Consider the following 22,341-nt stretch of genomic DNA (forward strand, 5'->3'; position numbering starts at 1 on the left):
GATGGAGCCCATGTGCAAGGCACATGAGGAATATTCTCTCTAACCACCTTATCCGACGAGGTAACCTCTCCAAAGATGAGAAAAATCCTCGAAGAGAAGATCAACCTCTCGGTGAACCTTTCTTCTTAGCCACACCTAACCAATAATCCCCGATCATCCTAAAGGGTCAGGGGTACTCCCAAAGGACGCCCTACCGCAAATATTGTCGAGTCTCAAGGACCCCCTAGATCATGCCACCTCGACCCGAGTATAGGCTAGTTTAACCGAAGAGTGAATTTATCTCCATTCACCGTCCTCAGGATCAGGTCCTTTGTTCGAACTCCAACACGCTCATGGTTCTGGTGCATAGATCCCGAAAAGCTCTGAGTCCGCAAGTGTTCTGGGACTCATTAACGGAGCAACTTCTAGATTTCATTCGAATCCGTTCGAAGCCAAGCGCTTCGAATCTCTAAGTTCGTGGATCCGAACCCTTTCGAGTCTGAGCTCAAATAGATCTCTAAGTTCGTGGTTCCGAACCCTTTCAAGACTAAGCCAATACCTCGGAGAATGGATCTCCCCCGAGGGTTTTATCTCTTCTGAAAGTAATGTTTAACCTTCTGGAACGCCCATATGATCTGGGCCTCCTCGAATAGGCTTGTTGGACTCTCTTTAGAGATATCTACTTGATGTGTCTTTCTCGGCCTAATTTGTTGGCTTTCTCGTGAGCCCGTTCAATGGATTTCACTTGAGCCCATTTGGCAATAATTTCTCTGGACGCACTAATTTTGGGCTTTTCGATTGGGCTCCGATTGGGCCCAATTAATTAGTGGACTTAAGTTAACCACTCTTACAATATTCAATTGAGATTTTGTTTTAATAGATCTCGGTCAGTAGTTTTCAAAAATCTTTATAAAAAATTGAAATGTATTTTAAAGATGATGGAATTTTAAAGTTTTAAAATATAAAAGAAAATGTTGCCATATAAACATGTTGACGAACACAAAGATAAAACTGTCATGGAAAAACATTTAATTAAAAAAAAAAAGATATTCCAGAATACAATTTCAAATATATAAGACTTATCGGATCACAAGTATTTCCATTGAATTTATGACTAAACAAGTTTTTGAAAATGGACTTTCTACTAATTTTTTCTTAATAATAAACACAGTTATCATGCGAGTATTATGCTATGATATAAATATTCACGCTGTTATTGAATATAGTATTTATTGATATGAATATTTATATTGATATGAATATTTATAATGTTATACCATATAATATTCATATTGACATGAATATTTATACTATTTAATTGTTTTAATTATTTTCATATTGAAATAGTTTATAATATTTAATTATTTTAATTGTTTCTATATTAAAATAACTTATAGTATTTAATTATTTAATGGTAATATAATAATTTTACATTAAAAATATAAAAAAAAAACCACATGAATCATAAGTTATCCATATGAGATTTTTTTTTTAAATGCCAATAATTGGAAAAGAGATCTCTCCCATCCTCGTTTGAATTGAAGAGGCACTGTCTCAACTTGTGGGGCTCATTATGAATCTTGTTTTGATAATTTAAATATTTAATTTTTAGGATTATTCGCGTATAGCATTTATAAAAAAAAAATTAAATCAATCCGATAATTATATCATTTTTATTTTACCACATTTAATTTTAAAAAAATAAATGATTCATTTTAAAAAATACATGTATAGTTCATTATTTTAATGATAAATATAATAAAGTATTATAATTATTGAATCAAATTAATTTTTTTATAAATAATATAAATAAATAGAAATTAAAAATAAGTAATTTAGTTTATCAAAACCAGTGAATGGTATATGCCCCACGAATTCAAAGAGCGAAATTTCTACCGACGTCCATTTAGAAGGTTGGTTAAAAATTAGTTTTTCACTTTTTAATTTATTTTGGATTACATTATTTCTAATATAATTTACTCACAAAGGTTTTCTTTGGAAAGAAGAGTTGGGTTGGATTTTGAGCTATTTTAATATAATTTACTCACAAAGATTTTGTTTGGAAAGAAGGATTGGGTTAAGTTTTGAGCTATTTTAATTACAAAAAGGTAAAATAAATTTTTTAATTTAATAAAATAAAATATTACATCTAATTCATAATTATTATAATCTTTTTCTTATAAAAAAATCAAAAAATTCAAAAAGTTCTTTCTAAACAAGACTTTTAATCCGAGACTAAAAAAAATAAAAAGTCAAAAAAATTAACCAACTTTCCAAACAATCCCAAAAGACAAAACAATCTAAAAAAAAAATCAAAAAACTAATTTTTAACTAAGGCCTCGTTTGAGAATTAGTCTGTTTAATTAAAAAATTATTAAAAAAATTAAAAAGTCAACAACTCATAACAAAATGTTAAAAAAAAAAAATTCACTCACATTTCAAATATATTAATTTTTTAACTCATATTTTAATTAAATAATTAAAAAATTATTAAATTAAGGCTTTTATCTTCTTAAAAACACCTCTAATAAATGAGTCAAGAGCCTCTCCTTGCAAGCTTGTGCTTGCGTCCGTCCTTGCAGGCCTTCGGGTCTACTTTTAGGCCCAATTTTGATAATTCGAACCGTTATATTTTATGATTTATTCAGTATATCATACCTGTAAAAAATCAAGTTGATCGGATATCAAAAAGTATGTGTTTGAAAAATTGAACTAAACACTATTTTTTAAAGAATTTAATAAACAGTTTTCCGAACATATGCTTTATGATATCCGATCAACTTGATTTTTTACAGGTATGATATACTGAATAAATCATAAAATATGAACGGTTCAGATTATCAAAATTAAGCCTAAAAGTAGACCCGAAGGCCTGCAAGAACGTATCAGGATCCTCTGAAGTAATTGGCCTGAAGTGATCCCTGAAGTGTATTGATCCAATGGCTGAGAATCTAACTAACCAAAACGACGTCGTTTTGGTTAGTAATTTCAAAAAAAATAAAAAAAATAAAAAAAATTTAAACCGGATTCAAAGTTGCCAAAAGCCACCGCGAACGATTTCGGAGGCAGCCATTGCCGTCGACTATGGCCATCAAACTGCAACCACCTTTCTCTACCAGCAAGCCCCAAGCCTAGCCCTCATCTCCTTGCGATCACCTTCACTACCAGCTCCCCTTTTCGACCACCATAACCAACCACCACTGTTACTCTTCCTTCGCAAACCATCAACCTCCGACCGGTCTCTCATCTTCATCTCCGACTCATATTCCAGTCTCTTATTTAATTTTTTTTCATGGGGTTCCAGATTTCTCCCTCTCTTACTTGCTTTTGCAAAGGTGGATCTTATTCTTCATTTTTTCAGATCTGGAGATTTGGAACTCCAAATATCTCTCTCTCTCTCTTGTACTTGCTTTCGCAGTGGAGAAAGGCGATGCCGGTCGCGATTGATATGGGTTTGAAAGCGCGACGGGAGAAGGGATGGGGAGCATGGTTGGGTTGAAAATGGAGAAGAGAGAAGAGAGAGCGATGATAGGAGATGATTTGGGAACTTTGAATCAGGTTTAATTTTATTTTATTTTTTTTTTTTTTGAAATTACTAACCAAAACGACGTCGTTTTGGTTAGTTAGATTCTCAGCCATTGGATCAATACACTTCAGGGATCACTTCAGGCCAATTACTTCAGAGGATCCTGATACCTGCAAGAACAGACGCAAGTACGAAAGTCGCAAGGAGAGTATTCTCACTCCTAATAAATTATTGAATCAATTATTGAATCATAAAGGACAAACCTGCCGTCCCTGACGTCAGAATCTCTCTCTCTCTCTCTCTCACTCTCACTCTCTTTCTCTCACTATCCGTCTCTACTCAATCCTCTCTCTCTCTTTGTAACTTTGTAAAACCCAATGGATGATGAGATTTAACGACTGAAGAACTACTATTTGAGGCACACTCTCTCTCTCTCTCTTTCTAAGACTGAAAAATGGATGAGATTGAGCACAGGTACGTTGAAGTGAAAGGTCTGAAGCTCCATGTAGCTGAGATCGGATCGGGCCAATCGGTTGTGGTCTTTCTCCATGGGTTTCCTGAGATATGGTACTCCTGGCGCCACCAGATGATTGCCGTCTCCAACGCCGGTTACCGTGCGATCGCGCCCGATTTCAGAGGGTACGGGCTGTCCGACCCACCACCCGAACCCGAAAATGCCGCCTTCGGTGACCTTGTCACTGACCTCCTCGCTATTCTTGATGCCCTCAGCATTCCTAAGGTAGAGTCCCGAACTCTTCTTCGTTGTCAGTTATTTTGTGTTTGTTTGGTTGCAGAGAAAATAGAGGAAAGGAAAAGAAAGTAAATTTTGGGCCAAATTATAGTCGTGGTTCCTGTACCTTTAATGTCAATTGGGTCTAGTTTCAATTTTGTTAATTTTGTCATTTGAATTTTTACATTATATCAATTGATAACTCCAGTTCCTTCGGAAATGGTAAGATCTTTGGCGCAAGAGGAGGGGGTTGATCTGTATCATCTTGACTTGGTTGTGCTTCCTCTATTTTTGTAAGAATACCGATTCGGGTTCTTCTCCTACCTATATCGAATAGAACATGTAAGACCTGCTTAATTTAGATCGGAAAATCGTGTGCTTTTATGAAATCATGTCCTATGGCTTGAATCCATAGTCTGATTCTCGGTTAAGAAATTAGATGAAAATTAAGTATAAAATCATTCATTCAAGTTAGTCGTCAACTGCTCAAGGGAAATTTTGTTTTTGCATGTACCAATTGCTCGGCTCACACCACACAATTTAGATTTTCTGAATTTTTTCCCCTCAATTTTTGGATCTTCTCTATGTTGCAAACCCTAACCCTAACCACCGCTGGCGATGGCCGCCGCCCCTCCTCATTGCAATCCCTCTCCCTCCCTGTTGCTGCCTCCCCACCCCATCGTGGTCCCCTAGATCTTGAGTTCTCTCTCTGTCTCTACGGGTATGGGGTTGCAAGGGTGGGGGCTTCAGCAGTGGTGCGTCGCAGGGTGGGGGGCTTAGTGGGAGGGGCTGCGATGGTAGTGGTAGTGGGGGCGAGGGGCAGTGGGCAGCGGGGTTGGACGGCCTGCAATGGGGGCTGTGATGGTGGGTAGGGAGGAGGAATTTGGAGCTGGTGGTGGAGGCTGGTGACAGCAACCAGAGGTGGGGAGTGGGCGGCAGAGGAGGGATGGCGGTGGCTGGTTGTGTAGGGTGTCTGAACTAGTAATTTGATTAAGGGAAACAAATGTAATAAATAAAAAATTAGGGAGATGGTGTATATTGAGTAAGATGGTGGTGTATAAATAGAATTACTTACCACTATCAGTACAATTTTTAAATGACGTTTTTAATTTGATTAAATTAACACAATGTGAAAAATCAAGAATAAAATTGATGTAATTAGAACTACAATGATCAAATTGACACATAATACAAATTACAGCACTATGAATTTTATTTGCCCTAAATTTAGCGTCAAAAAGTTACAAATTTTTGATGGCTCTGTGTCCAGTCTTCCTTAGATGTAATTGTGACATTATTTGTAGTTGAGCATTGCACAAGGGATATGGGTTTTGACTGTGTTTGCAGAGTATTTTTTGTTGCATCCATAATAGGAATGGCCGGGGCCGGGGCCAGGGATTACACTCCCTATCCCCGATCCCCGATGGCAAAAAAATCCCTGTCCCTGCACCCGATCCCCGGCCAGGACGCCATGACCCCCCCGCCCCCGCCCCCGCCCCCGCCCCCGCTCTCTAACGAGGATTGGGTTTTTCCGACCCCGAAAAATTCCTAACCTGTTTGTTTGTTTGTTTGTTTGTTTTTTTTTAGTTTTGTTCAACACAAAAATAAATAAATAAATAAAAATAAAAAATAATCTGTTTCATCATCATTAATATATATTAATCTGTTTCATCATCCAAAAAAATTAATCTGTTTCATTACACACACACACATATATATATGTGTGTATTTATCATCGTCATCGTCATCGTCATCGTCATCGTCATCGTCATCGTCATCAACAACTTTAAAAAAAAAAAGAAACTGAAATTGTTCAACACACGCACACACCAGACAGAAGCGGTGTTGCGACGGAGGAGGGAGTGATGTTGGCGGATCTGTTTAGATTTGTTCTGGATGATGATGATGATAAGAAGTGAGACACAGAGAGAGTGAAATCTGAGTGAGGGAGAGAGAGAGATGAGAGACGCAGTAGATGGAAAGGGGTAAAATATAGAGGGGTTTGGTTTTTACATATATATATAGAGGGGTAAAATAGTAATTTTACTTCGGGGACAAACGGGGCCGGGTACGGGGCTGGAACACTTATCCTCGTCGCTGGCCCGAAACTGATCGGGGATTGATTTTTTAATACCATTCCTGCCCCATTGGGAATATTTTTCGGGAAAAAACCGTTCAAATCGGGGTCAGGGGGTCGGGTCTCTGTCGGGCCGGGTTTAAATTGCCATCCCTAATCCAGAATAGTTTTGGTGAATTATATGATTAGGTGCTGTAAATTCAAGCTCTTCAATTTGCAAACAGATGAAATTTTTTGGAGATGTTTTGGATTTTCTTCTTCTTCTTCTATGACATCTAAAAATTGGGGAAAAAGAAATTGGGAAACAATTAAAAACATGTCAATAAATTTGTTTATATAGAAAACTAGTAGCAATTTTACTTAACTTTGTGTTTAATTGTAGCGACAACAAAAAAAGACAAAAAATAAAGGAAATGGTTATTAGAATTTTGTGGGTTTCTTTCACAATTGTTTGGATATACATCTTGTCATAGTAACTTGAATATTTTCTTCAATTATAATTGGTTTTCCAAGTCATTTTTATAATTGGACTCAAACATTAAGAAACTAGAGGCAATCTCAAACTCATAAGAAAATGTTTCGAGGCTGGAAATCTTTTGCATTCTTCTAAACATCATGGGAAACAGTTGGAGAGTTGGTTGATTTTTAACCAAAGGTTGATTATCAAAAGTTAATTCCACATCAAGTGTAACCTGTGTTATATGTCCGCTTCTACTTCCCTAGTGTACCCATGTCTATCAGAGTAAAGGTGTGTGTGCAATTTAGATACTTGGATCTTCTAATTTTTTATGATTTTTGAAGAAGAATACGCTCATATTTCTTGGTAAATTAACATTTCTAGCCTTCCACACAAACTAGAGATATAAATTCCATTTTTTCCTAAATCTTATTTTGAAATACATTTTTTAATAATTTACATTTAAAAACATTATACATATGCAATATATGTAAATGTTTAAGACGTGTTTGCATAGCCATATTTAACTTTTTGATGTATATCTCACAATTCTAAGCTTTAGATTTAGGAAGAATTGATGTTTGAAAACGCATTTGCACTCGATACTCATACCCGAGTCCATGTAACATAATATTTAATCCATGTTCGCTCTCTCTCTCTTTCACGCATTTTATTCACAGGTTTTTCTCATTGCTAAAGATTTTGGGGCTCTTCCTGCGTACTATTTTGCCTTTCACTACCCAGAGAGGGTCTCAGGAATCATTACTATGGGTGTGCCGTTTTTGCCCCCAGGTTCCACTACATTCCACGAACAACTTCCTGAAGGTTTCTACATGTCAAGGTGGAGGGTACGTAGTAACTTCATCAGTTTGCTTGCTTAGAATTGAAGAAACAATCCTTCTATTTTATTTTATATTTATGACTGAGAACTTGGCCTAGGCAAGGTCTTTTGGACCCAACCCAGGTGTGTAAACTCGAGGTTCAAAGGCCATGCCCTACCTAAGCCTATGAACCGGGCAAACGGGAAGGGACTTGAACCTCAGAGCTTGTGGATGGGAACCTGGGCAACGGACCATCTGAACTACCCCTCTGGCTTATTGAAGAAACAAACTTAACTGCTTGCAATTTGATGTTTGTAATCTCAATATTAGTAGGAACCTGGACGAGCTGAATTTGATTTTGGCCGTCTTGATGCCAAAACGGTTGTGCGGAACGTCTACATTCTCTTCTCCAAAAGTGAAATACCAATAGCTGGAGAAAATCAAGAAATCATGGATTTGGTGGAACCGCCTACTCCTCTTCCCCCATGGTTCACAGAGGAAGATCTTGAAGCCTATGGAGCTTTGTATACGAAATCTGGATTTCGCACTGCCCTGAAAGTTCCTTACAGGTAAATTGGTTTTGTCCTGTGTTCACATTAGTCAAAGAAAATATAGGCCCCTGCCATCTTCCTTGACTGCCCTTTCGTCTACAATGCGTGCTAAAGCTAATGGTTGTACCAACAGGCATCGACCAGACTGGGATGCCACACCTTCCACTCACAAGAGCATGAAACCAGTCTATGAAGCACGGATACTTCTAAGAGGGTTCTGTGTCTAACATTGACACCTGTCCAAAACATTCATATTTTTAAAAAAAAAAATTAGATCCGAACACTCTTTAGACACTTGGAGGAGGGCACACATGTACATCATTTGAACACACATAAAACTAATTATAAGTTTGAACAAAATACCTAGGAGATAGAACACAGAAAAAATAAAGCAATGTAGATTTCTAAAACTTAATGTTATGTTGCATTTTTTTTATTATCTTTGAAAGATATATTCGTAAATATGATATATGATAAATATATAAAATTATATATTTTGTATCCCTCACATGCTGTGTCCTACATTTTTTTTGAGAATTGTTGTGTCGTGTGTGTATGTCCATGCTCCTTAGCCTGAATGTAGACAGGCAGTTATCAAAGATCACCGCACTAATTGACAACAGGGTACACTCAAATTGAAGTTCAAAATATTCATTCTTCATCCCCTTCATAGTATCAACATACTGAAAATAAAAAATTTTCTAGGTCATACCCTGATAACTACCCAAACCAATCAACACTACACGTCACAAGGTTTACACACTATGATGTATTGACAAGCCATGAATCTATTGAGCACCAAAGACCTTCAACTTAACTATTTATACTTTAGTGTTAAAATCATGGTATATAGATAACTTATATGATCGAACAAAAGGCTGACTATTTAGAACTTTTGAACCAGTTTGGCTGACTGATTTCCAACCAGCTACCATCTAATAATATAGGTTTGCTGATATGTTCTTTTACAGGTCTTTTGGTGAAGAGTTCAAGTTACCAAATACAAAAGTTGAATGTCCGGCATTGCTGATCATGGGTGAGAAGGATTATGTTTTCAAATTTCCAGGAATTGAGGACTACATAAGGAGCGGACAGGTGAAAACGTTTGTCCCTGATTTGGAGATAATGTACTTGCCTGAAGGAACCCATTTCGTTCAAGAGCAATTACCTGATCAGGTGAACCAACTAATCCTCACATTCCTCAGTAAGCATAGTTGATTTCAAACATTCAATGGTTGGTTTGTTGTTGTCATTTGAAGTGTGTTGAAAGGTTTGGTTGGAGCTCAAGAGTACATTTGAGAAGTTTGAAGTCACAGTATTAGCATGCTAATTGTGACATGAATAATGATTAACTACTTTGGGCATTGTCATAGGAAGACTAATTTTGCAGTTTTTCTGCAAGTCTTTTAATTTATTTGCAAGATGTTTGGTTATGGAGCTGCTTATAGCTCTTTTTTGTTTTGAAAATTTGTGTAGTGTTTGTTACAGTTTTTGTTTACAGCTTATAAGATAAAAATAATTTAAATAAATTTAAAAAGAAAAGAGAACAGATTATTGAAAAGCACAGAGAGATGACTGTAACTTCTACACTTGACTACAAAACAAGTGAAGCTCATCGGTCACACAGATCAATCAGTTGCTGGAAAAGCTATTTCAGTGGAATCAAATTTGAACCATAGCAATCTGCAATCATAAACTAGCTTTTAGCAAACTCTTCAAAACTTTCATTTTTGGTGTCAAATTACTATTTACCCATAAAGTAGGAAAATTACATTGACTTCTTTCCGTAAGGTTTAGAAAATTGATAGTTTCATAATTTTAACATAATTACACAAATCATCCTCTAATAATGATGTTGAATTATGAGTGTTGCTATTAACACTCTAATCAATATTTTCGACTCCTACTTACAAAATTCAAAATCCTAAAAATGTATAAGAAACACTCAAATAATACCAACTCTTTTTTAAAAACACCACAATCACCAAAATGCACACTCCTTAGCACCCCTTAAAAATCCTTCATCTCCCAAAACCCTTAATAATTGAACTCACCAATCTTTTTCTCACGGTTGGGAGAGTTGCATTGTTGGGAGAGCTACCTCGTTGATCTCTCCACAATCGATCTTTGTTGCATCCGATCTCTCACCGTCCACTTCTCTCCATCAGCAATCTCTCCCCACCATGGTAGGAGCTGTGTTGCCAAACAAATTACCCATGTTCGGATCTGTGTTATCGAACATTATAAAAATGTAAACTTGTGTATATGAATAAGTTTGACCCATTAAAATTTAACAAACAAAGATAAGTATGCATCAACCAATTTGATTAACAAATAAAATTAAAGTTTATTGCATAACCAAAACATAAGTATGCATTAAAGTTACCTCCAAAGTGCCGAATTTATGAATTAGAAATTCCGAATCCAAAGTGTCACATATATGAATAATGTTCGGTTAGATGTTGCCAAACTAATGCCTTTAGTTTGGCCCCTTTTTTTTTCTTTTTTTTTTTTACATGTGTTCGAAAGTTCAGTATCGAAAAAAATTCAAACTGTATTTATCATTTTTTTGTTCGTGTTTTTAAAATAAAACGTATCATTACAAGGTCAACCTCCTCTTAATTGTGAACATAATCTAAGTTATAAACTTTCTCTGAATTTACATTGTAATGCTACATTTGTCTCATAGTTGGGGTTGCTGCAAAAACTCTCATTGCCATTATCGGAGAAGTATGTACTATTAAATAGTTGCTACCGAAAGACTAGTTGCGAGAGGATTTTCAAGGTTTTGAGAGTGTATAAGTTTTGAGAGTTTTGAAGTGTGTAAATGGTAGGGGAGGTATCTACTCTCATAAACTCGATATTATGATTTAGTGGGTGAGTGAGTTTAATTGTGGATGGGGTGTCCTTTTAAGTCATTTTATTTGAGATTATTATTATGATTATAATGAAAAATAAATAAATAAATGAAAAGTTCAAAGATTAATTATGGTGTTAATAGCAACACTCTAGATTATTTTTTCACTTTTTTATATTTGTGTCAAATAACTTTTTTATTGTTCACATCTTTTTTTAATTTTTTCTTCTCTCCACACCACCACCACCACCACTTCACCATCGACCACACGCCCTACCTATCTTTCCTTCAACACTACACAACACCTACACCCCCATCTTCCCTATTTAAGAAGAAATTCAAAAAAAAATAATAAATAAATAACTAAACACAAAAAATATTTTTTAAAAATTAAACCAAACATTGGTTTTGACTTATCTTCACATTGGAGCATCCACAATAAAATAACTAAAAATATAGTGTGCTGGGAAATTCTACTATACACATCATTTAAAGGAAATGTACTATATGTACTTATAATTATGTCATTTTTTTCTTTAGTTATGAATAATTTTCTTATTTTAGTTATAACTCGTGAGATCTTTAGTTATGTCTCATATGATTTTGGTATAATTTTTTTTTTTTATAGTTATAATTCAAAAAGTATGAATTTATGCCATTTTCTTTTTAGTTATAAGATCTATATGGTATACACTATTTGAAGGATATGTATGGTCTTATATAACAAATAGTCATAAAAGTAGAATCTATTTTTGTGTGTTAAGATTTGTTCGTTTATGCTATATTTGGTTGGGGAATTTGAGGAGAGATTTAGAAAGGGAAAGAGAAAAGTTAGGTGAAATGTGAATAAAATATACCTACATTTCATCTAGTTTCACACACCTTTTTCCTTTTCCTTTCTAAATTCTTTTTCAAATCTCTCAATCAAAAACACTATTAGTAAATATGTGTAGTGTTGCAATGAAAATATTAAGGTACATGTTAGATAAAAGTTATGTATTAAAATATATATAAATAAAAAATTTATAAAAAGTGCAATAAGACTCACTTCCTGTATAATCATCAGCCCTCTTCTCTTTTATCTCTCTCTTCTGCCAACTCATTAGTTGGATGGCCACGGTTATAATTAAGGGTCTGATTGTTTTTAGAGTTAAGAGCATCCGACAATCTGTCTTATTTCTATTTTAAAATATAATTAAAAAATAAATAAATTATAAATACATTTCATTAAATTTATTTAAAATATAAATCACCTTTTATGATTTGAAAAATTAAAAATAACTCTTTGTTAATTTTTTTATTTAACTAAATTAACTAAAAACATAAAATTTCTAATTGCTCTTCCATATAATAATAAAATTACCTAAATTATTAGCTAACATATATTTCTAACATCATTAAAAATTGATAATTGACTTAATGATTTATTAATAAAATGACCCATTTGTTGTAAAATTAGAAACCTCAGGTGGTAGAATAAAATTTCTAGAACCACAAGAGACAATTCGTATTTTAAGCAAAATTCAGGGAGTTTATTTGTAATATATCCTTAAAAAATGATTTCCTATTTTAGGAAGTCCCTTTTTCAACTGTTTATCCCAATAACAATATCTATTCTTTTTCTATTCTATTAAGATATTTCATATTCTTTCATGCCTTCCAATTCACACCTATGAAATAAGAATTTTATATATTTGGAGGAGCTACATGATCATAAATAAAGAGTGCCTGTAACAATTCTAAATTTAGGGGACTCAATAGAAGTATGTTGGAGAGTGTTTTTTGGACAATCAACTCCTCAATTTAGCAAAAAGGTAAGATAAGTGCTCTATTGTCGATGTTCTTAGGTTGGGTGGAAATATTAGTGTGTAGACTGTTGGTGAAAAAATTGTTAGTATGAGAATTATTAGTGAGAAAATTATAAAAAAATTGTATTTGTTTGATAACCACCAGACTAGCAAGATTTCAAGTTTGTTTTTCATTTTGTGATGGGATTAGTTATATGAAATTTCACAAATGCCTTTAGTGTTTTTGATATATTTTAATATTAAAAATATATTTTATAAATATTAAAATTATTATTTTTTTGTACTATATTATTTTAATATTAAACTTTTTCTTTATATAAAATTATTTTGATATAAAGAATGGTGGAAGTAAAAAACAATGACAAAAAAAAAAAGTTGGAGAAAATACCCTACTAACCAAGTGGAGTAAGTAAATTAGATAGAATAAAAAGAGAGCAAAATAGCTTTTTCCAAGCTAATCCCCAGGGATAAAATCTTAAAACCAAGTTTCTTCGGCTTTTGCTAATCCCCTCCATTCATAGGATTCATAGTCCATTAAGAATTTGAGACTAACAATCTATTTGGGATTAATTGCAAATAAGCACAAAATTAGTGAATCCTAGTCACTATTAATTCCAATTGCATGCTCAGCCTCATCAGACAAACAAGGCCTAACAACTGACAATGGGAGTGTTTGGAAAGTTGCGATAGAGGCTAAAATAATTAATAAAGATAAAATAAACTAAATTAGTTAATAAAACAAAATGTCATATCTAAATTATAATCATTTTATTTGTTTTCTCATAATCATCAAATCAACTACAAAAAAAAAAATAAAAAAAATCAACTCTTATCTCAAACACAACTTTTTTAGCTAGCTAAAATAGTCAAAAAATTAAAAAATTAAAAAATCAACTAAAATAACTTATTTCCAAATGAGGTTAACGTTATTGTATACTTGTAGGCCACATTTGTTTAGCGGATTAGGTTGAATGAGATTATAAATACGATAGAATCGAGTGAGAAAATTAATAATATGATAGTATTAAAGCCTCGTTTGACAAGTGACTTTTTTAGTCAAAAAGTAAAAAAATTACTAAAAAAAATAAAAAGTCAATAACTCGTACCAAAAAGTCAAAGATTCTATTTTCTCTTTACTTTTTGCACATCTTTTTGTAAAAAATTAAAAAGCCATTCCAAACAACTAGCTTTTTTTACATCATATTTTAACCATCCCAAACGAGGCCTTAAATTAAGGATGTAAAATAAAATATGTTTGTTTAAGGAGTAATGCGGTGACATAAGTTAGTTGGGATTAAATCTATAAAATTATATATAAAAGCCTTCATTATATAAAAAGAGATTTTATTAGGTTTGATAAATAAAAAGCAAAATAGACATTTTACTTGGGGATTGAATCAGCAATCTCACCCCCTTCATAGCAAAGTTAATCCTACTATCCCCGAGTAAGATTGATAGTCCCATGAAACTCGTAGCTCTGTAGCATGTGACACAACTAAACATGAATTTGACAAGACTCACCGAATCATTAATCCAATCCCACTATCTAAAAGGCGAAACAAACATGCCCTTAACTACTCCCAGGCTCCTAGTAGCAGCCATTGTGAAGAAAAAGGTCCAAACCCGTGGCTTGAATTCTAGAATTAATATGCTGTTCAAAAGAAGAATTTTAAAATTAATGAGTGGACTAGCTTGTGCATTGTTGTCAATAAACCTCATGTCCCGTCCGTGCCCTTGCTGTGAGAATCTCTCTCTCTCTCTCTCTCTCTCTCTGAAACTCAAAAATGGATGAGATTGAGCACAGGTACGTTGAAGTGAAAGGTCTGAAGCTGCATGTAGCTGAGATCGGGTCGGGCCAATCGGTTGTGGTTTTCCTCCACGGGTTTCCCGAGATATGGTACTCCTGGCGCCACCAGATGATCGCCCTCTCCAACGCTGGTTACCGTGCGATCGCACCCGATTTCAGAGGGTACGGGCTGTCCGACCCACCACCCGAACCCGAAAAGGCCTCCTTTGCTGACCTCATCACCGACCTCCTCGCTATCCTCGATGTCCTGAGCATTCCAAAGGTATATTCCTGAACTCTTCTTATTTGTCAGGTACTCTGTGTTTGTTTGGTTGCAGACAAAATAAGAGAAAAATGAAAAGAAAGTAAAATTTAGGGGCAAATTATTGTTGTCGTTAATGTAACACTTGTGTCAATTTGTCTGGTTTTAATGATGGAAATTAGGATAAAATGATTTAATATATAAATTGATAAACTTGGATAAGAAAATAGATGGAAATTAGGATAAAATGATTTGTTATATCAATTGATAAACTCGGATAAAAAAATTAGATGAAAATTAGGATAAAAGGATTTGTTATAATATCAATTGACAAACTCGGATAAGAAAATAGATGAAAATTAGGATAAGAAAATAGATGAAAATTAGGATAAAATTATTTAATAGAACAATTGATAAACTCGGATAAGAAAATAGATGGAAAGTAGGATAAGATGATTTGTTATATCAATTGATAAACTCGGATAAGAAAATAGATGAAAATTAGGATAAAAGGATTTGTTATATCAATTGATAAACTCGGATAAGAAAATAGATGAAAATTAGAATAAAATTATTTAATATATCAATTGATAAATTCGGATAAGAAAATAGATGAAAATTAGGATAAAATTATTTAATAGAACAATTGATGAACTCGGATAAAAAATAGATGGAAATTAGAATAAAATTATTTAATATATCAATTGATAAATTCGGATAAGAAAATAGATGCAAATTAGGATAAAATTATTTAATAGAACAATTGATAAACTCGGATAAAAAATAGATGGAAAGTAGGATAAAATGATTCGCTATATCAATTGATAAACTCGGATAAGAAAATATTGATAAACTCGAATAAGAAAATAGATGAAAATTAGGATAAAATGATTTAATATATCAATTGATAAATTCGGATAAGAAAATAGATGGAAATTAGGATAAAATTATTTAATATATCCATTGATAAATTCAAATAAGAAAATAGATGAAAATTAGGATAAAATTATTTAATATGTCAATTGATAAACTCGGATAAGAAAATAGATGAAAATTAGGATAAAAAGATTTGTTATATCAATTGATAAACTCAGATAAGAAAATAGATGAAAATTAGGATAAAATTATTTAATATATCAATTGATAAACTCGGATAAGTAAATAGATGAAAATTATGATAAAATGATTTGTTATATCAATTGATAAACTCGGATAAGAAAATATTGATAAACTCGGATAAGAAAATAGATGAAAATTAGGATAAAATTATTTAATATATCAATTGATAAATTCCGATAAGAAAATACTTGGAAATTAGGATAAAATTATTTAATATATCAATTGATAAATTCGGATAAGAAAATAGATGAAAATTAGGATAAAATTATTTAATATATCAATTGATAAATTCAGATAAGAAAATAGATGGAAATTAGGATAAAATTATTTAATATATCAATTGATAAATTCAGATAAGAAAATAGATGAAAATTAGGATAAAATTATTTAATATATCAATTGATAAACTCGGATAAGAAAATAGATGGAAATTAGGATAAAATTATTTAATATATCAATTGATAAATTCAGATAAGAAAATAGATGAAAATTAGGATAAAATTATTTAATATATCAATTGATAAATTCCGATAAGAAAATACTTGGAAATTAGGATAAAATTATTTAATATATCAATTGATAAATTCGGATAAGAAAATAGATGAAAATTAGGATAAAATTATTTAATATATCAATTGATAAATTCAAATAAGAAAATAGATGGAAATTAGGATAAAATTATTTAATATATCAATTGATAAATTCAGATAAGAAAATAGATGAAAATTAGGATAAAATTATTTAATATATCAATTGATAAATTCAGATAAGAAAATAGATGAAAATTAGGATAAAATTATTTAATATATCAATTGATAAACTCGGATAAGAAAATAGATGAAAATTAGGATAACATGATTTGTTATATCAACTGATAAACTTGGATAAGAAAATAGATGGAAATTAGGATAAAATAATTTAATATATCAATTGATAAACTCGGATAAGAAAATAGATGAAAATTAGGATAAAATTATTTAATATATCAATTGATAAACTCGGATAAAAAAATAGATGGAAATTAGGATAAAATGATTTATTATATCAATTGATAAACTGAGATAAGAAAATAGATGGAAATTAGGATAAAATGATTTGTTATATCAATTGATAAACTCGGATAAGAAAATAGATGAAAATTAGGATAAAATTATTTAATATATCAATTGATAAACTCAGATAAGAAAATAGATGGAAATTAGGATAAAATGATTTATTATATCAATTGATAAACTCAAATAAGAAAATAGATGGAAATTAGGATAAAATGATTTATTATATCAATTGATAAAGGATGAAAATTAGGAGAAAATGATCAATTCACTCCTGCAAACCAAACCCTTGATCTTGATTTCTCTGTATGTGTGTGTGTGTGTGTGTGTGTGTGTGAGACTGCGAGTAGAGGGTAGCGAGGGGTGGGGGATTCAGCAAAAGTGTGTCATGGGGGTAGGGTCTGCAATGGTAGTGGTATTGAGGGCGAGGGGTGGTGGGGCAGCGCGGTTTGGGGACCTGCAATGGTGGCTAGGGAAGAGGGACATGGAGGTGGCTGGTGACGGTAGCCGGCTGTGTGGAGTGGGCGGCAGAGGAGGAATGACAGTGGCTGGTTGTGTGTAGGGTGTCCGAAATAGTAATTTGATTAAGGAACATAAATGTATTATAATAATAATAATAATAATAATAATGGGATGGTGCTATGAAAATAGAATTACTCACTAATCAAAAACTTTGAAAAGAGTATATGGACTAGTTTATCTTTGATTTCAGTATAATTTCTAAAATATGTTATCAATTTGATTAAATTAACACAGAAGACAAATTACAAGAGTATGGATTTTATTTGCTCTTTAGTGTCAAGAAATTACAAATTTTGGATGGATTTGTCCGGTCTTCTTTAGATGTAATTATGACATTATTTGTAGTTGAGCATTGCGCAGGGGATATGGGTTTTGATTGTGTTTGCAGAGTACTTTTTGTTGCATCCAGAATAGTTTTGGTGAAATATATGATTAGGTGCTGTAAATTCAAGCTCTTCAATTTGTAAACAGAAGAAATTTTTGGGGATGTTTTGGATTTTCTTCTTCTCTTCTTCTATTTCATCCAAAAATTGGGGAAAAAGAAATTGGGAAACAATTAAAAACATTTTTTGTTTAATTAGAAAACTATTAGCAATTTTACTTGGCTTATTTTCATTATAGCAACTACTAAAAGGAAAAAGAAAAAAGAAAAAAGAGAAGGAAATGGTTATTAGAATTTTGTGAGTTTCTTTCACAATTTTTTGGAAATACATCTTCTCATAGTAACCTGAATATTTTCTTCAATTATAATTGGTTTTCCAAGCTATTTTTGTAATTGTTCTCAAACATTAAGAAATTAGATGTAATCTCAAACTCATAAGAAAATGTTTTTAAAGGCTGGAAATGTTTTGCATTCTACCAAACATCATGGGAAACAATTGGAGCATTGGTTGATTTTTAACCGAAAGTTGATTATCAAAAGTTAACTCCACATCAAGTGCAACCTGTGTTATATGACCGCTTCTACTTCCCCTAGTGTACCCATCTCTATTGGAGTAAAGTGTAGGATATATGTTTGACACCTGTATTCAATTTAGATATTTAGATCTTCTAATTTTGTATGATTTTTGAAGAAGAATATGCCAATAATTATTGGTAAATTAACATTTCTAGCTTCCACACAAACGAGAGATAGAAATTCTATATTTTTGCCTAAATCTCATTTTGAAATACGTTTTTTAATAATTTACATTTAAAAACATTATACATATGCAAATATGTAAGTGTTTAACACGTGTTTCCGTACCCATATTTAACCTTTTGATGCATATCTCATGATTCTAAGCTTTAGATTTAGGAAGATTTGATGTTGGGACACGCATTCGCACTCGATACTCATACCCGAGCCCATGTAACATAACATTTAATCCTTTTTTGCTTCTATTCACAGGTTTTTCTCATTGCTAAAGATTTTGGGGCTCGGCCTGCCTACTATTTTTCCCTTTTCTACCCGGAGAGGGTCTCAGGAATCATAACCATGGGTGCGCCGTTTTTTGCCCCAGGTTCTATAACATTCGGCAAACACCTTCCTGAAGGTTTCTACATCTCAAGGTGGAGGGTATGTAGTAACATAATCAGTTTGCTTGCTTAGAATTCAAGAAACAATCCTTTTATTTTATTTTTCACTTATGGCTGAGAACTCAGCCTAGGCAAGGTCTTTTGAGCCCAACCCAGGTGTGTAAACTCGAGGTGCAGAGGCCACCCCCTTCCTAAGCCTATGAACCAGGCAAACGGGAGGGGATTTGAACCTCAGAGCTTGTGGATGTGAACCTGGGCGACTGACCATCTGAGCTACCCCTCTAGGTTATTGAAGAAACAATCTTAATTGCTTGCAATTTGATGTTTGTAATCTCAATATTAATAGGAACCTGGACGAGCTGAAGCTGATTTTGGCCGTCTTAATGCCAAAACGGTTGTGCGGAACGTCTACATTCTCTTCTCCAAAAGTGAAATACCAATAGCTGGAGAAAATCAAGAAATCATGGATTTGGTGGAACCTTGTACTCCTCTTCCCCCATGGTTCTCGGAGGAAGATCTTGAAACCTATGGAGCTTTGTATACAAAATCTGGATTTCGCACTGCCCTGCAAGTTCCTTACAGGTAAAATTGGTTTTGTCTTGTGTTCACATGAGTCAAGTAAATATAGGCCCCTGCTGTCTTCTGTTACTGCCCTTTTGTCTACAATGCGAGCTAAAGCCTATGGTTGTATGAACAGGCATCAACTGGACTAGGATGCCACACCTTCCACTAACAAGAGCACGAAACCTGTAGTTTATGAAGCATGGACACTTCTAAGAGGGTTATGTGTCTGTGTTTGACACTGACACTTGTCCAAAACATTCATATTGTTTTTAAAAAAATTTTAACCCGAACACTCTTTGGACCCTTGGAGGCACACATGTTCATCATTTGAACAGACAAAAAGGTTGAACAAAATACTTTGGAGATAGAACACAGAGATAAAAGAAAACAATGTAGATATGTAAACATTAATGTTATGTTGCATTTTTTTTTTTTTTATTATCTTTGAAAGATATATTTGTAAATATGATATACTATAATAAATATAAAAAATTATATATTTTGTGTCCCCCTGTGTCCTATATTTTTTTTTTGAAAATTGTTGTGTTGTATGTCTGTATCCGTGCTCCGTAGCTTGAATGTTTACAGGCAGTTATCATGATCACCACACTAATCAACAACAGGGTACACTCTGTGAGAGTATTTATCTTTATATATATGGTAGTCTATATTTGTATATATATTCTATTTATTTTTTGGGTATTAGGGTTAGGAGTGCTATATAATCAGATATATTCTTTGTAATTAGACACAATTGAATATACATATACATTCAGGCCTCGTTTTGGGAACATACCATTTTAGTAACTTTTTGGCTTTTTAGAAAAAGATATGCAGAAAAGTAGAGAGAGTGATATGCTATTTTAGTAACTTATAATGACTTTTTGACTTTTTGACTAAAATACTTAGTTCCCAAATGAGGCCACACAAACTGGCATGGTATCAGACTGGGAGTACGCAGGGATGGGGGTACGGTGCGCGTCCCTGGTCTGGTAAGTAAGAACGTTGGGCGTAAGAGAGGGTGTGAAGCAAAGTCTCATATCGCCTGAGTACTAAAGTAATATTAAGCATATAAGGGTGAGAGTACCCTCACCTTAATAGTTAGCTTTTGGGATGAGTTCTACCTAATACTGTGTAACATGGTAGTCTATATTTGTGTATATGTTCTATTTCCTTTTTTGTATTAGGGTTAGGAGTGCTATATAATTAGATGTATTCTTTGTAATTAGACACAATTGAATATACAAATACATTCAGAAACTTACACACTCAAATTTGAGTCCAAAACATTCATTCTTCATCCTCCATAGTATCAACATACTGAAAATAAAAGATTTTGTAGATCAATCAATCAACACCACACATCGCAAGGTTTACACACTGTGATATATTGACAAGCCATGAGTCTATTGAGCACTAAAGACCTTCAACTTACACTATCTAAAAAAAAAAAAAAACCTTCAACTTAACTATTTATGCTGTGTTAAAATCATGGTATATAGGTAACTTACGTGATCGAACAAAAGGTCGGCTAATTGAAACTTTTGAACTGGTTTGACTGACTGACTTCTAACCAGCTACCATCTAATAATATAGGTTCGCTGATATGTTCTTTTACAGGTCTATTGATGAAGAGTTTAAGTTACCAAATACAAAAGTTGAATGTCCGGCATTGCTGATTGTGGGCGAGAAAGATTTTGCTTTCAAATTTCCAGGAAAGGAGGACTACATAAGGAGCGGACAGGTGAAAACGTTTGTCCCTGATTTGGAGATAACATACTTGCCAGAAGGAACCCATTTCGTTCAGGAGCAATTCCCCGATCAGGTGAACCAACTAATCCTCACCTTCCTCAGTAAGCATAGCTGATTTTCAAACATACAATGGTTGGTTTGTTTTTGACATTGGAAGTGTGTTGAAAGGATTGGTTGGAGCTCAAGAATACCTTGAGAAGTTTGAAGTCATAGTATTACTATGCCAATTGTGACATGAATAATAATTAACTTTGTAGGGCATTATCAAAGGAAGAATAATTTTGTAGTTTTTCTGTTTGTCTTGGAATTTATGTGCAAGATGTTTGGTGCATTATCAAAGGCAGACTATAGTCTTTTCTGTTTTGAAAATTTGTCCTAGAATATTTGTTGCAACTTTGTCTATTGCTTATGAGATAAAAATGATTTAAATAAATTAAAAATGAGAGAATCATTTGCTGGAAAAGCTATTTCAATTGTATCAAATTTGAACCATAGCAATCTGCCATCATAAACTAGCCTTTTCAATTAATAAGCAATTACTAACACATATAGCAAGCTCTTCTAACTTTCATCTTTTGGTAAATTAAGCTGATTTCTCATGAGATTTGAAAAAATTATAACTAATTTTAACAGAATTACAAATATTTCCCTCAAGTAGAGTTGCAAATGAACCAAGATATTCATTAACAACTCAAGTTTGGCTTGTTTAAAACTTGTTTGAGCTTGGCTTGTTTATTAAATGAACAAGCTCGAGTTTGTTTATTTCTCCCCTTTATGGGTTGTATGTAAGCAGTAGCGGAGTGATTGTTGGGTGTGGGTATAATAAGGGTTTTGTTTCTCCCCCATGTGGAGTTGTATGTGCTATGTAAATAGTATCTATTTGATGATTCAATATTTTTCAAGCTTATAATTACTCTTGCATAAATTGACAAAAACATGTTAATGTATTAAACGGGATCT

General features: G+C 33.1%; 2 protein-coding genes across 2 annotated transcripts; both read left to right on the forward strand.

Annotated features, from left to right (window-relative positions):
• The first annotated feature begins 3,738 nt into the window (after positions 1–3,738).
• LOC114277294 (epoxide hydrolase 3) lies at positions 3,739–9,608 on the forward strand. The gene is made up of 4 exons (XM_028219204.2): positions 3,739–4,244; positions 7,450–7,617; positions 7,924–8,159; positions 9,113–9,608. The coding sequence occupies exons 1-4, from the start codon at positions 3,960–3,962 to the stop codon at positions 9,357–9,359; spliced, it is 936 nt and encodes a 311-aa protein (XP_028075005.2). The 5' UTR covers positions 3,739–3,959; the 3' UTR covers positions 9,360–9,608.
• A 4,530-nt stretch (positions 9,609–14,138) lies between these two features.
• On the forward strand, positions 14,139–21,750 carry LOC114277326 (epoxide hydrolase 2). The gene is made up of 4 exons (XM_028219222.2): positions 14,139–14,875; positions 18,938–19,105; positions 19,412–19,647; positions 21,250–21,750. The coding sequence occupies exons 1-4, from the start codon at positions 14,591–14,593 to the stop codon at positions 21,494–21,496; spliced, it is 936 nt and encodes a 311-aa protein (XP_028075023.1). The 5' UTR covers positions 14,139–14,590; the 3' UTR covers positions 21,497–21,750.
• Positions 21,751–22,341: the final 591 nt, after the last annotated feature.

This window comes from Camellia sinensis, chromosome 9 (genome assembly GCF_055761805.1).
Source record: "Camellia sinensis isolate YWXY chromosome 9, ASM5576180v1, whole genome shotgun sequence".
Lineage (NCBI taxonomy): Eukaryota > Viridiplantae > Streptophyta > Magnoliopsida > Ericales > Theaceae > Camellia > Camellia sinensis.

What these genes read in the sequence shown, in the direction of transcription:
- LOC114277294 (XM_028219204.2), top strand. Translation starts at nt 3,960, where the DNA reads ATGGATGAGATTGAGCACAGGTACGTTGAAGTGAAAGGTCTGAAGCTC. An exon ending in ATGCCCTCAGCATTCCTAAG is followed by an intron (nt 4,245 to 7,449) that starts GTAGAGTCCCGA and finishes TTTTATTCACAG; the next exon opens with GTTTTTCTCATTGCTAAAGA. An exon ending in TCTACATGTCAAGGTGGAGG is followed by an intron (nt 7,618 to 7,923) that starts GTACGTAGTAAC and finishes CAATATTAGTAG; the next exon opens with GAACCTGGACGAGCTGAATT.
- LOC114277326 (XM_028219222.2), top strand. Translation starts at nt 14,591, where the DNA reads ATGGATGAGATTGAGCACAGGTACGTTGAAGTGAAAGGTCTGAAGCTG. An exon ending in TCTACATCTCAAGGTGGAGG is followed by an intron (nt 19,106 to 19,411) that starts GTATGTAGTAAC and finishes CAATATTAATAG; the next exon opens with GAACCTGGACGAGCTGAAGC. An exon ending in GCCCTGCAAGTTCCTTACAG is followed by an intron (nt 19,648 to 21,249) that starts GTAAAATTGGTT and finishes GTTCTTTTACAG; the next exon opens with GTCTATTGATGAAGAGTTTA.